The sequence below is a fragment of the Triturus cristatus genome, chromosome 1_2 (genome assembly GCF_964204655.1).
Source record: "Triturus cristatus chromosome 1_2, aTriCri1.1, whole genome shotgun sequence".
Taxonomy (NCBI): Eukaryota; Metazoa; Chordata; class Amphibia; order Caudata; family Salamandridae; genus Triturus; species Triturus cristatus.
The window spans coordinates 293,177,679-293,193,495 of record NC_140580.1 but is presented as its reverse complement, the minus strand read 5'-3'; the positions used below and the strand labels follow the sequence as shown (position 1 = coordinate 293,193,495).

The window sequence follows — 15,817 nt, the reverse complement described above, 5'->3', positions numbered from 1 at the left end:
CTTCAGCCTCCTTAGCACAGCAGTGTTGTGTAGGTTCTGGTGAATCAGAGAGCCATCCAGACTGAATTCATCAATTCTGTGTTCAAGATTGGAGTGTGAGTCTCTAATAACTTGCAAGATGATGTCCTTTTTTTTTTGTTAAAGATGCTTTATTGAATGAAATTGTAAAGCAATACATAGTAAAATTATATTCATGTGCTCTAGCATTATATGAGAATAATATATGAAACAGTGAAACTATTATAGATAAAAGGGATTAACAATTAAGAAAATTAATAACGAGAGAAAATACAATGCATTGAGTCAAAAGAGCAAGATTAATACAAAACTGTAGCATTTTTCTAAAATGTGAGAGTAAGATTAGAGATGAAAGAAGAAAAGAGAGAGAAGATAGAAAAGAAGAATAAATATGAAAGAAGAAAAATTAGAACCAGGTTAAAAAAACATAATTAGCAATCATTTGTTGTTACCAAAATAACCAAAACAAGAAAGATAGTGGCTACTCATGAGAATCTAAAAGGGTGCTCACAAGTCTAGCAGGGGTAATAGTGCTAGATAAATATGACCTAAGTCAGAACAGATCTCGTTTAATCATTAGTAGTTTTGAGGTAGCGAGTGCTGTGTCTAACCTGTCTAACCTGTGATGATGACATAGTAAGTTCCACCAGGCAATAAAGGTGATTTTTGAAGTGTCTTTCTAAATGAATGTGATAATTTGTAAAGCCAGGTCCATCGTCAAGTCAATAAACTTCCCAATTACTTTGTGAGACTGCCATAGACGGGACACACTACCCAAAACCAGATGTACGATATTAAATGTATAGTCCGTAGTTATTAAGCTTATCCTAAAGTAACAACCAAAAGCTCCAAACTCGGGGACATTTAAAAAACATATGCAAAAAGTCGCCGTTTTCTTGGGTACAAGCCCAACACTTGGTGTCATTGATCAGACAAAACTTATATAAATGCGTGGGGGTGTAATATAGTTTAATATAGAAATAGAATAAAGTTTGGGTGGTGGCAACAGAGCGAGAAGTAGAATGTATCTTGGCCCAAATATTTTCCCAAGTGTGTTGAGAAAATTCTTGATTGAAGTCCTGTTCCCAGCATAATTCAATTTTTGGTTTGGATCTACTCTTAGGCGGGAGACTTGAAAGTTTGTATGTATACGAAGCTTTCACCTTTGAGGAAAAATCAATGGAAGGAATGGGAGACTTGATGAAGAGGAAGATTGTGAATAAAGCTGCAGAATGGTGGTCCTAATCATGTTAAAATGTACTTCATAAAAGGAAGAAATATCGTATTTAAGTTGGATATCCTTAAATTCTAGCACATAATCGTTGGAAATTATATGACCAAATACTAATATTCCTCTATCAATCCATTCCTTCCACTAAAGAGCCCGATTATTTAATTTAATGTGCTCGTTGTAACATATTGTGGTTTGTACAAAAAATTCTAGTCAAGAATTAGACTTAAGGAGAAGAGGTGTGACAACCGAGAGAGAATGTGTAAGTAGGGGTGAAAGAAATTTCCTAGGAGCTTGGGATATGTAGGTCGTTTCTTTAGGTGAAAAAGGAGCAATACAAGCTTTTTCCAGTTTACTCCAGACTGTACATTCATCCAGCGAAGGAACAGAAAGAGAGGTCTAAACCTGCTTTAAAGAAACAGCATAGTGGTATCTACTAATCACAGGAAAATTGACCCCTCCATTGTTCCTAGTCTGTTGAAGCTGAGAAAGAGATATTTACGTTTTGCGTTTTTTCCATACAAAAGATAAAAGTAAACGATTAACAGATTTGGAAAAAGTATGAGGGAGTTTAACTGGAAGCATGGACAAATAAAAATTAATTATCGGTAACATAATATTTTTAATTGTAGCTAATCTCCCCCACCAAGATAAGAAAAGAGGGGACCAGGCAAACGACATATTCGAAATTTTAAATTTGACTTGTTCTAAATTTATTTGAATGGTTTCTTTAATGTTGTTAGAATATAGAATGCCTAAACATTTTATGGGTTTAGATGTACAAGTAAAACCAGTGTCCTTAAACGTATCAGGGAGACCATATTTATTTAATGGGATATCTATATTGTTTTTATATCCGGATACCAGGGAATATTCATTTAATAATTGAAAAAAAGCTAGAAGCGTATTTAGTGGGTTGGTGACATATAATAGTACATCATCTGCATAAGCAGTGAATTTAACCTCCAAATGCCAGTATTTGAATACAGTGAAAGCTGACGATCTACGTATTTTCTCTAGGAAAGGTTTCAGAGAAAGAAAAAAGAGGAGAGGGGAAAGAGGGCAGCCCTGTCTGGCGCCTCGGAAAAGAGGAAAATATGAGGATTATATGCCATTAGCATAGATAGAAGTGGAAGGCTAATAATATAGTTGTGGAATATATCTAAGAACGTGTGGACTGAAACCATGCCATTTTAATGCACCAAACATAAAATCCCAATTAACATGATCAAAGGCCTTCTCAGCGTCCAAAGTTATGGCTGCATAAGGTATTTCAGACTTGGAGGCCATATGGATTATATTAATGAGGTTCGGGATTTATCTGAAATAAGACGACCTTTTTACAAATCCTGATTGATGGATGTCTATTAAAACTGGAATAGTCTGTTTAATGCGTAATGCTAGGACCTTTGCAAAAATTTTGCAATCCGTGTTAAAAAGAGAAATGGGCCTATAATTCTCACACTTAGATAAATCTTTATCCTTCTTAGGATGCAAACAAAGCATCGCCTGTGAAAAAGTTCCTTGTGTGCATTTCTGAGTGACAAAATAAGAAATCAAACGAAGTTGTTTTGGAAGATGTGCAAAATGCAATTAAAATTTACCAGAAAATCCGTCAGGACCAGGAGCTTTGTCCATGGGAAGTTGAAGAACAGCATTCTTGAGCTCCAACTCAGTTAAATCAGCATCTAAGACGGAGCGGTCTAGTTTGTTTACTGTCGATTTGGAGATAGATTGAAAGAAAGAATTTAATTGGTCAGCCGTGGGAGAACAATCTTTTGAATATAATTTGGTGTAAGTCTGTGTGAAACAGTCTAGAATTTCTGTGTCTTTAGTGCGATTCAATCCATCTTTGTCTGTGATCACTTATATTTTCGATTTTTGTTTATTAATTTTCAAATTGTTGGCCAACAGTGGTCGCTTTATAAGCATCCCAAATGTAATTCATTTGGGAATCAACAGGAAGAATAACAGCAAGTAAGTTTGTAGTGAAATCAACAAATGCATCTGTAAACCGTTTATCTTGCAGTAATATATTGTTAAACCTCCACCAATTGGGCCGATATTTGTTATTGGGAAAATCTAGGTCTAAAATAACAGGGGCATGATCCGAAATCAAAGTGCAGCCAATCTCAACATTTAAAATCGATTAGAGAACATTTTGAGTGACAAACAAATAATCTATTTTGGATTGTGAGGCATGTACAGAAGGAAAAAAAGTACATTCCATCACGTCTGGGTGAATAGCTCGACAGGCATCAATTAAACCTCTAGAGGAAATAACCCTTTTGAAGGATTTTTGCATTTTGTTGGGGATGTATCTTGCTTTAGAGCACCTGTCTATAAAAGGGTCTATAAATTGGTTGCAGTCTCCCCCTACTATACAACTATCTGAAGAACAATCAGATAGAATGGTAGAGAATTGTTCCCAGAATTGTAAATCCACAACTGTAGGGCCATAAACATTACATAATGAGAAAGGAGTGTCATTAATTTTGACATTCAGCAATAGCCACCTCCTAGCGTCATCTTTGGTTTCCTTTACCACTTGGATGTGCAGAGATTTATTAAATAAAATCAAAACACCATTCTTATTATTAACAGCAGAAGAACTAAAAATAGAACCTACTGATTGCCTGCGCATACAATCAATGTCAGTATTTTGAAGCTGTGACTCCTGTTAAAAAGCAATCTGGCAATTCAACCTGGATAGGTGAGTCACCACCCTCTGTTTATTAACAAGGTTACGAAGTCCCTTTACATTCTAGGAGACAATACGTAAGTGAGCCATGAGTAACGTATATAATGACTAATTATTAGGGAGACATAAATGAAAATTGCAACAGTTAACCAAATACCAAGTAAAATAAAGGTACAGTAGACTGATGGAGTACAAAGGAATATAGAGGCATGATCACAAACTAATGAAGAGCCATAATACATAGTAAAAGAAGGAAAGCAGAGAAAGTAAAGAGAAATATTAAATAAAGATAGAAAAGGAATATAGGAAAGTGGGGAGTGAGGAAAAGAACTCTCTAGTGTATAGAAAGATAAAAAGATGACAAAAAGCCAAAGGACTTCAGTCATATCGTACAATAGAATGAAGAACAGAAGGATATTAGTATAGGGGCGGGAGGCAAGACATGTAGTCCAACCCAAAGGGAAGCCATGAGGAGAGTAAGAAATAAACATATGAAGTCGAGAACGGTAATTTGATTTAAAAAAAAAAAAGATATAGGAGTAAATATAATGTATGCAAATAAACAAGGAACTCCAGACCAACCTACCATGCGACGAAACACGTGATATAGCATACACAAAAAACTTGGAGACTGAAAGTGAGAAGATGACAACCTTCACAGCATGATCCGTCAGACCAAAGAAACCCAGAACCTGTACAAAACATCAAAATGACAGACAATAAGAAAACCGAAATTGAGGTTACGCAAATCAAGTTTTACTGAGTTCCATATCTTCTCCTTTATGTTCGCAAGTGAATTGCTTAAGGTCCTTGGGATCTTCAAAGGAGTCTGTCCTATCCTTTTACTGACCTTGAAGAAACAGGGATATAGAGGCCCAAACCGTGCATTCATAGATCTCACAACTGGTGTCAAGTCCAGAAATTCTTTTCGCTTTGCAGCAGTGACCTTGGCCATGTCCTGGCTGAAGAAGACTTTATGCCCAGATCATAGCATCTGCTTGCGTTGTTTGGCCATCGTAAGGACTTCCATAAGATCAGAATATTGTAGGAACAGAGCGATAATACCTCTAGGTCTGTTAGAAGATGTGGGAGGAGAAGGACCAATCCTTTAGGCTCTTTGAATGTTCAATTCTACAGTAGGTTACAGCCCCACAATTTTGTGGATGTGCAGCTTAGGAAACTTGATCCTATCCTGACCTTCTGACCTCTCTAGAATTCCATGAATACGTACCTGTTGGGGCGATTATGGCTTGCCCAGTCTTCAGCTAGTCTTTTAAGCTGCGTGACCTTGACCGCAACATCTTGGGCGTCACTTACCCGTTGTTCCACCTCAGTGAATTTTGAATCCAGAACGGACCACTTCTCTTCAATCTGTTGTAAAGTGCCATTTGTCTCAACCATGAAAGGTTTCATATTTTTTAATTCATCCATAATATCCTCCAGAGTCAAGGGTAGAGGAGATTTTGTTGGCAAAGAAGGATCTTTTTTTAACTCTTTTGTTTGTGCCACCTCCGGACTCCTTGCGAGCGCCTGAAACATTTGAAACCACAGCTTTGGAGGAGTGTGCAGTACCCATATTGAGACTCTGTGAGACAACTTAGCAGTGCGAGGTTTACTGCGTCAGGAAACAGAATGAGACCAGCGTTGGTAGTGTCCGAAAAAATTAACAAAATGCACGGTAAATTGGAGGATGAGAAAAAATTCTCAAAGGTAAAGAGAAGGGGAAAAAAACAGCAATGGTGGCCATTTATACTGATTGGCAGAGAAAAAGGAGATTTAGGTGCCGATTCCGATCCGTTAAAAAGATTCCCCGTACGAATCGTATCCGTATTTCTTTACGTACGAATCGTACAAGTCCCGTACAAACTGGCAAGTACGATCCGTATGTTAAAAAATCCATACGAATCGCATTGGGAAAATTCCCCGACACGTCCTCGGGTCGGAAAAAGTGTCCGACACGTCCCCGGCCATTTTTACGTACAAATCGGGAAACTGAAGTCCGAGCGCGCAAATACGATCCGTCCCGTCCGTCCGAATGCACAACCGTATGTAAAAAACACCGTCCGGAGCGAACTCCCATGGCAAGCATGGAGACGTCCAAACATGTGCCCGCATACGCGCCGAACACCCCCCCAAGTATGCGCCCTACCCCCAGCCCCCCCATGTACGCGCCGTACCCCCAGCCCCCCCATGTACGCACCGTACCCCCACCCCCGTAGGTACGGAGCGTACCCCCACCCCCGTATGTATGGGGCGTACCGCCCCCCCCCCCCCGTAGCGCTGGGGGTACGCACTGTACATATGGGGGGTACGCCCCGTACATACGGAGGGGTGGTGGTACGCCCCGTACATACGGGGGGTGGTGGTACGCCCCGTACATACGGGGGTGGTGGTACGCCCCATACATACGGGGGGGTGGTGGTAGGCCCCGTACATACGGGGGTGGGGGTACACTCCGTACCTACGGGGGTGGGGGTGCGCTCCGTACCTACCCTACGGGGGGTGGGGGTACGGCGCGTACATGTGGGGCTGGGGGTACGGTGCGTACATGGGGGGGCTGGGGGTAGGGCGCGTACATGGGGGGGCTGGGGGTACGGCGCGTACATGGGGGGGCTGGGGGTACAGTGCGTACATGGGGGGATGCTGGGGTACGGTGCGGACATGTAGGGATGGGGGTACGGTGGTACCGGGCACCCTTTTCATCATGCATCGCGGCGTACTTAGCTTTTCCGGCACTTTTTGGGTCCCGTAAAAATGTTGCCGTCCGAAGTGCTGTGGGTACGAATCGTACTTGCTGATCCGTAAAATGCTGCCTGACTCCGTGCGAATGTCGCGTACGCGGTGTCCCGGATCCGATTTGTATGTGTTTTTTTGCAGGTCGGTGTTTTTTACAATTTGTACGGAAATGGTGTTTCTGTACGAATCATACTTGCGGGTTTGTAAGGTGTTTTTCCCGGGTACGAGTCGGACGGAGAAAACGCTCCGTCCGACGGTTCGTACCCGGTTTTTCCAGCATCGGAATCGGCGCCTTAATAGGCTAAAAACAAGCCATTGTAATTATGAAGGCAGGCTGAAAGACCCTCAAAATGGTGGCACCAATCCCGACATGATTGGAGCGGCAAATAAAACCTCACAAAAATGGTCGTAATAAGCAATTAAAATGCTCATCAGGCTGTTCACTGCCACATACTAATTATGTCACCGAAATGCAAATGCGGGCCGGAACCGCCCGAAAAAATGTAGATAATTCCTCGGCTCCCACGGAGGAATATAAGTGGGCGGCCATCTTGTTTGCTGCCGTTGTGCGCCCCCTCGCAAATGTTGTCCTTGATTGTTTTTTTGCGGTCCATTTCTCTGGTTAACTTGACTGCCAAGGGCTCTGATTGTACCTCCTGGTCTATTTGTCAATCTTCTGCATTTTTTAGATGGACCCTATGTCTTAAACTATGGCTAGTGCTTACTCAACAGCTGTGCAGACCAGACCTTGCACAGGTAGGAGAAGTGTTCCTTAGCTTTGGTTCAACAATAGGTCTGTTTGCCAATCCCCCTTAACCTGCTCAAGGTCCAACCATAGGTCCAAGCAGGACTCAATCTCAGGTTATTACTGAGTGAGTGTACGAGGTGCCAGCAGCTTCTTCCCACCAGCAACCATGAAGCACCCGTGGAGCAGCTCTTAAACAACTGCTAGTTCATTACAAACTGGTCCATGTTCTTTGCCAGCCAGTCTGTTATTTTGAGGGTGCTGTCTTCAGATACCCCAGCATGTGATTACTGCTTTCTCCTTTTGTGGGTGGGTTTAGGGACAATAGCCTCTCAAAAGTCCCAATGGTGCTGCCATAAATAAAGTTATTGTCTCTCCAGCACACCCTGGCTTTCTGTTGAGCCCAAGTCCATCAGCCTTTCCAAGGGCCGCCCAGCACAGGCACATGAGGTTGATTGTGGGGCATTTCTTAATGTCTCCCCGGGCCTCCTTAGGCCGTGGTCACCATTGGATCAGTCTGATGGGAGCAGGCCGAGACTCTCAGAACCCCTAGGTGAGAAACATCCCCATTATTCACAGTTATCCACCTATAATTCTATATGTTATTAGTATAATTAAGCAGATTTAAATATGTTTGTTCACTATATGACTTTACAAAAGTGGGAAACAAATGTTCTATTCCATGGATGTGATGCCACTAGGTGAACCGCTTTCTTCCACTCTGGTGACTTTACCAGGTCTTTGCTTACCGGAGCTAGGTGACAAAACGGTAGCAGGCCTTCTACTGCCTCTCTCAGATCTCTATAGACCTGAAGGAGGCAGGAGTACACAGGTGGTGCACTGCCTGCAACACTCATTTCTAAGGTAAATGAGTCTCCATAGACCAGCCATCACAGGGAGAACGTACTGCGCTGACCAGCAGCTCTCACAGAGCCTCTGTCAGCATGGTGCCGGCTTTTTGCTCTCACTGTGACTGTGACTAGGTTGGCTTTGGACTGCCAGGTGGAGGAACGAAACAGGGTGGTGTAAGTAGGTGGCGTGAGGCAATGCCTCTTTTTTGGGGGGGGGAGGAAGGAGGTCAACGTAGGTGGTGGTGGAGTGTGTGTCACTGACCAGATTTTATGACAGGAGTGGAGGCCATGTTATCTAGCCATGCTATCTGTGCTGAGCTCTTTTTCTCTATTTGTTGTCACTCAGAACCCCTGGCTGTAAAATGGTATATTATCATAATGAGAATGACGGACAATTTTGGTTTCTTAATTCCTCGTTCCAGTGATCTGGACGAAATTCCACAGCTGAGACCTACCTCTGGTGCTATGATCTCCAGCAGACCTTGGCCGGGCCACCCTCAGGAACACAGTGCCTCTTCTTTAACGCACTCATCACAGGCTACTAGAAGGCGTAACCCACCACGTATCTTACATCCAATTAACAGTAGCTCTCCCTCCCGATCTGGAACACCAAGGATGGATGATGTTGTACGAGGAACACGTCTGTAAGTTATTTAAAATGTATTCTATATGTCGTCATTCATACCTATAAGCAATTGCCATGTAAATCACAAGTGCTTTCAATGGAGGAACAGAATATTTTGATTCAGTGGCAAAAGATACTGTGGGTCTTTTCACCATACGGTGTAACAAAGGAAATTTGGAAGTCCTTATTATTCTTCCTTCTGTGTTATTTCCAGTGTCCAGGGCTCAGAGAAAAAAATTGAAATATTGGGAATTATATCCGGGTATATTTGATGTGTCATTTCATTTATACTGTAGGCTGAACTCAAATGTAAATTGTACATTAGTCCCATTTTACATTTGGTGAAAAGTTCATATATGGTGTAACTGGATTCCAATTGGTTGGCTCTGAAATCAGTTGTTAAAAATAAAAACTGAAAATTATGGGCCCTCCGGAAAATACCGTTAGGAGCGGGTTTGCCTGTCAAAAGGCTCCTCTTGTTGGCTATTTTACTAGAACAGTCCTGTAAAGGGAGCATTCTGATTCTGGCAGCTACCATCATCCGTCCACAGTGCTCTGATAACTTTCCTTTTTTATGGTCGAGCCTGCAAGAGCATGCACTAAGGCATGCGTCTCGCTAGTAAGACGCTTGGAGCCCACCCATTGCTTACCATTTGTTGGCTTATGTGTCACTTCTTTGTTGCCTCTAAATTAGGCAGCGCAGACCAGACGTCACTTCCTCTTTCTTCTCTGGCGCATGGACAAGCACATATTGATTCTTCTTAATTAGTTACTCTCCGTTGACTTTTTCGGATTTAGTTACTAGTTTCCTTATTTTTTTCTTCCCCACCTACACCTTGTCTCCCACACCTTGTCTGTGTTATGCTGCTTCCCCTCCTCCTCTTCTAGCTCTGTGGTTCTTACTCCCATGGCAGCGATTCTCGGGGGTTCTGTTTTGCTCTCCCGCCCTCCGCAGCCCGTGACAGACACTGTGTACAATATGTTTTTTAAGTTTGAAGGCCTGCAATGGCTTCACACCTTTGGCACGCTATCAGGTATTGTCTTGTGCTCACAGGGACTTGATGCATGGCCAATGTTTATATGTTCATCGTAGCACATGTGTGCTGTTTAGGTTTCCTTAGGGATATTCTAAAGTGCAGAAATGGGTTTTGTTGCATCGCGATACTATTTACAGCATTACCACTGCCATTGTTGGGTTCTTACATGCCCCCTCTGTATGTTTTTATTTCCCTAGACATGTATGAAGAAAGTTTGCGTCTTGTGGCTTCTGCGGCGCCATTACCGCGGCAACAGATTTTTTTGGCCGGCTCACAAAGCATGCATGCTTTAATGAAACGTAAAAAGAACAATTGATGGACAGAATGCTGATCAGTGTCAAACATTCAGCCCAGTACAGAGATCTGGGCCTAAATCCATCGTTTTTTTGCTCCCCATGCCATTCCAGTTTAAACTCAGCCATATGCAAATCAGTCTTGACCCTGTTCCCCATGGCAACAGTCCAGCCCCAACTGCCAGGTCAGGTCCTCACTGGACCGGAACCTTGCATCCTGGGACCGGTTTCAGGGTTTCACCCCTTATCAGCCAGGCTAGCTCGACTCCAGTGGAATGGAGAGCACAGGACCCACATCTGGGCATACCCGGCCCACTCGGGGTGACAACTGCAAAACAAAAAATTGATGGACAGAATGCTGATCAATGTCAAACATTCCTCCTCGTATAGAGATCTGGGCCTAAATACATTGTTTATTTGCTCCCATGCCGCTCCAGTTTAAACTCATCCATATGCAAATCAGTCTTGACCCTGCTCCCCATGGAAACATTCCAGACCTAACTGCCAGGCCAGGTCATCCCTGGACAGGAAACTAGCATCCTGGGACTGGTTTCGGGGTCTCACCCCTCATCAGCCAGGCTAGCTTGACTCCAGTGGCATGGAGAGCACAGGACCCACGTCTGGGCATACCCGTCCCACTCTGGGTGACAAATGCAAAAAGATCAATTGAGGACAGAATGCCGATCGATGTTATACATAGTAATCATCAGGCGTTGCTCCTTGTGGGGGTGGTGCCGATAAAGAGCCCTCTTGCGGGGCCCGTGGAGGACAGCAGCACCACCCCCACGAGGAGCAACGCCCGATGATGAAGCATGACACAAGGGTGTGTGAGGGCACTATATCCAAAAGGAGGGGATTTCCCCCATCATTCTAGATAACCCAACTCTATTGTGATAGACTACTCTTGCACTTCTTCTCCAACCAGAATAGGTTGCTGCTCTCTCTGACTTTAGGAACAGCTACCCCACAGTGAATACTACGTTAGTCTTTGGGAGTATTGGTACTTCACCTACTTTCCTTCTAATAGCTCCCCGTCCCACCTTCTTTAGTGTGTTGTGATCGTTTTTACAAGACCACAGGCACCTATTTCTGAGTCAAGGGCACATGGGTGCCACTGCGAAGCATCGTAGCGGGATACCTATGTAAAGCGCATAATTAAAAGCTTGCGCTTCACACTCCATTCCGTGGTAGTGTACTGTACGAAACAATACCATTTCTGAATTTTTTAATTCTATTAGAAGATTATAAGGTGTGGTTGCATAAAATCTTTACAGACCCCAGACCTCTACCCACCCCCGCCGGGTCCTGGTTTGTTATTCTATCTCAGCGCCCAGGACCCCCAGTTTCCCTGTTGCTGCCGCACCTCCGGATTGAACCTCCTAATTAATCTTTACAGCCCCCACCCAGTGTCTCCCCTGCTGCCACCACTCAGCAGTATTTACTTTCCAAGTTCCATGCTTGTCCCAGACACAGTTTGATGGAATCTACCCTGAACCAGCGCTGTTTTTTGTTTTGTTTTTTTACATTAGGCTTGTCTCTTCACCTGGGACTGTAGCCGTTAGTTCTGGCGTGTGTTGCATCTCCATTACCCATTTTCAGTGACTATATAGTGAAATTTGGTGTGTATATATAAAATACAGACGCGGTGTGAGTGTGCACGCTTTTTTGCTTTCGGCTCTAAGCGGTGCGCATTCTATTGAATCAAGAGAAGTAATACAATTTCTAGAGGAGCTACTTGAGAGAGAGAGAGGAGCTATTTGAGAGAGAGAAGCTATTTGAGAGAGCGAGTTTTTCCTCTACGATATTTACAGCTAATGGTGTTCATTTAACTTCTGAGGTGGTAGAAACATTTTTTAAGGACAGAGGCATTAGACACAAGAAAGCAACCCTGTACCACCTAGAGTCCAATGGTGGTGTTGAGCACTTTATTATGGTGCTTAAAGAGCGCATTCAACAAGCTGTTGTATCTATATACAGAATTTGGAACCTAAACAGGGTAGCCACGTGTTATCCTGTTGTGAGGGAAATTGGTGATTCATTGAGAAATTCTGTGAAGGAAGGGTTGGTAATTAGTTGGAAGCAAATCAAAACGTGAGGCCCCGACGGGGTCGAAAGAAACATGTGCATTTCTAAGACTAGATTTGTAACTCATGATTGTTGCAACATAATGTTTGTAATTTGAAATTTGGGAATTACTCACGCTATAACTCCGTTAATGCTATGTCTGTATAATTGTATATTTTACATGTTTATTGTTTCTCAAATTGTTCTAAATTTGTATTGGGTGAATGAGGTGAGGTGGTATTCCTGTTTCTAGGTGATGACACGACATTCTGTAACTAAGCATCATCACCTGGAATGTAGGGGGCCTTGAGAGTCAGTTGATTGGAACAGCAGCTGGATGGACCACGCTGTCCCTTACATTTGATGGATGAGGTCTATTATGCTGTACTTACAAAAAAGTATCTTTTCCTGAGCCTGCCTTAGCGTTCAAGCTTTTACATGGCCCTTAGCCCTCTACTGTGTTTAAGGTCTGTACCAGGGAGGATCTGAAGCTTAACCGGCTGATCTTCTCGGACTGTCTGGCCCTTGACAGGGCACATAAAACCCCCTGGAGAGCATGCGTAAAGGCAGATTTCACCTCTCTTGGGAGATTGGACATTTTTAGCAATCCCATTTCTCTTTACGCTTGAGAACTAACCTGTATAAAGAGGCTGTTCTTGGAACGAGCCATATTGGAAAGAGAAGAGCATGAGCCTTTGACTGGCTTGCGGTCACAACATTGGGGCTGATATTACGGTGCTTCTTACCTTTTTATCTTTGATTTTTATGTGCTTTTCACATAATATTTTAAACACTGCTTTATATATTACGGACAGGAAAGCGGCATTGCACTTGAGCTGGGTGGTATTTTGTTGATTACGCTCTCCGGTCCACTGCTGCTCTGCAGATTGCGTGGAGAGAGCCCCTGCTGACTTCCCTCTTTTCCGGGTATTCGAAGGAGGGAGGGTAACACTCTAGTGGCGTCAGCTCCTCTACTTAAACAGATGAAGAATCAGATGCGTATCGGACGTGCGCAGTGGACGCGCCAAAGGCAAGCCCGTCTGCAACCGAACTGTGCCCAGGGCCCATCCCCCTGGCCGCGGAAGACCTATTCTAGTACTAACTTGTGGGCACTTACCTCTTCAGGCGACAACCTGACCTGCCCTAAAATCTTCCCTCAGGGCTCAGATTTGTCATTAAATACATGCCGTGCTTGCAAGCATCATTTTAATCCTGTGCACAAACATGTAAGGCCTTTCACCTCTGCCCCTCTAGACGGAGGTCAGGTGATCATTCCACCAGTATCTACCTCCATGATTAGATGTGTTTAAAATCTGACTCTCCCCACGAAATTGTTTCCAATTACACCTTATGGCTATCTGGAGCAATTCATGGATTGGCTCCTGTTAAAAAATCCCTCTCTAGAAGGCGCAAATCCACCCCTCTGTGGTTTGGGGTGTCGCTCCGGGCTGCTAAGAAATCCTGTAGGAAACATGAATGGATTTGGAGGGGAAATTATGATAACAATGAGAAAGAAAAATATAGATTGCTGCTGGCGGACTATAAAAAACTGATCTTGAAGGAAAAATCTGAGTACCTCATTAGGTTTATAGAAGCAGCCAGCTGCTCGTCCTAGGCCCTCTTCCAGCCAGCTGCTCGTCCTAGGCCCTCTTCCAAGTTGTTTTCAGCCTCTCCTCACCAGCGACTAAGATTTCAGAACATATCAATCAGGATTTCTGTGACTTCCTGGCATCCTTCTTTCTGAACAAAGTGGAAGTCATTTTTAATAAGTTCACTTTGATCACTGCAACCCTATCTTCTGGGTACAACAACTGTCCTTGTGGCATCAATAAGCAGTCGTTTCTTGAATATACTTCTCTTTCAGTTGACCCAATTAGAGAACAAATTCTTTCAACTAAAATCAGGTTCCCCTCATGATCCTTGCCCCCCAAAATTTTACATCTCATTCCGGATCTGGCTGCTACCAGACTGACGCCTGTCTTCAATTGAATATTTAAGATCGGTGTCTTTCCCAAAGCTTTGAAAACTGCCTCTATTCTTCCTCAGTTGAAGAAAGCCAACTTGAGTTCTCTTGACCCTAACAGCTTTAGACCAATCTCCCTGCAAACATAATAGAGAAAGAAATGAATCTCCAACTATCTGCTTTCCTGAACAGCAACCGATTGCTGGACGACTCCCAATTTGGGTTCTGCAGTGGGCACTCCCCGGAATCCGCTCTAATTGTAGCCACTGAAATGATTAGGGCTACAGATGACGTAGGGCAGTGGTGCTCACATCCTCTTCGACCTGACGGCAGCCTTTGACACTGTCAGTCATGATATGCTGTTGCACCGGCTGGCGGATTTAGGTGTAGATGGGGCTGCCCTGTCCCTCTTCAGATCTTTTTTGACTGAGCGAACCCAGACAGTGGCCGTGGGTGGCTGCACTTCCAAGTCTTTTCTCTGCCCTGCAGGTTTCCTCAGGGTTTGGCTCTGAGTTCAACTCTTTTTAACATCTATGTTACACCTTTGGCTGCCTTGGTGAAGTCATTTGGGTTTTCCATTGTCTCATATGCAGAGGATGCCCTGATTGTTGTGTCTCTTTCCAGAAGTGGCTCGGACCTGAGTGATTCATTCTGACCATGCATGCGAGAAGTTGGTATCTGGATGGCTGTGTACTACCTCAAGCGGAATTCTACAAAAACTGAAGTTATTCTATTTGGTAACAACACTTCCTTTTGGAATACCTTGTGGTGGCCTGAAGAATTGCATTCCCGTCCGGAACCTGTGAACAGGGTGAAAAATCTGGGTATCCCGGTAGATGTTAGCCTTACCCACAAGGAACAAGTTAACAAAGTGATCTCTACCTCCTTCTTTATGCTGTGCATGATCAGGAAGATAGCACAGTTTCTTCCCTCGAATTTACTATCCACCGTGATCCTTTGCCTTGTAATCTCCAGGATTGACTATTGCAAAATCTTCTATGTTAATCTTCCTAAGGCTCAGCTGAAAAAACTACAAATTCCACAAAATTCAGCAGCTAGGCTGCTGATGAAAATTCCAAGATTCCAGTCAGCCGCACCTGCTCTGGTTAGACTGCATTGGTTGTCTATTCGGAGTGGCAGGAGTTTTCTGGTCTGCATAGCCCAGCACTGGAACAAGCTTCCTTTGGCAATTAAATCAGCTCCCTCTTTTTGGAGTTTCTGCAAGCTTCTGAAGACCTGGCTTTTTGCTAAAATGTAATCCCTTTTCCTTAGTCTTTATAAACTCAAAATCAAATCAAATCATGAGCTGCAGATAACCTCAGTGCGGGCACATATGCTCCTGATGACTGTTCAGGACATGGAGCCCTATTTTGTGCAGGTTCTCCACCAGTGAGATAGGTTTCTTTTGGCCAGGTTTAGGTTCAACTCACTTCACCACCTTTTGACCTTTCTAAGTGGTTGGGCTTTGCCCGAGTGTAGGTAGTTCTGCTGTTGCGAGAACAGGTCTCCGCAGGACACCCTACGTTTTACTGCTATTTTAGCAGGCCCAGGAA

General features: G+C 43.5%; 1 protein-coding gene across 9 annotated transcripts in view; it reads left to right on the top strand.

Annotated features, from left to right (window-relative positions):
• FAM149B1 (family with sequence similarity 149 member B1) overlaps window positions 1-15,817 on the top strand; it is a 511,501-nt gene that overhangs the window by 278,972 nt on the left and 216,712 nt on the right. For 8 of the 9 annotated variants that reach the window (XM_085603795.1, XM_085603792.1, XM_085603789.1 and 5 more), the window contains one exon: window positions 8,705-8,926. The exons of the other annotated variant lie outside the window; for it this stretch is intronic. In XM_085603795.1, coding sequence (XP_085459921.1) covers window positions 8,705-8,926 — 222 coding nt within the window. The remainder of the gene's footprint in view (window positions 1-8,704; window positions 8,927-15,817) is intronic. 9 annotated transcript variants of the gene reach the window in all.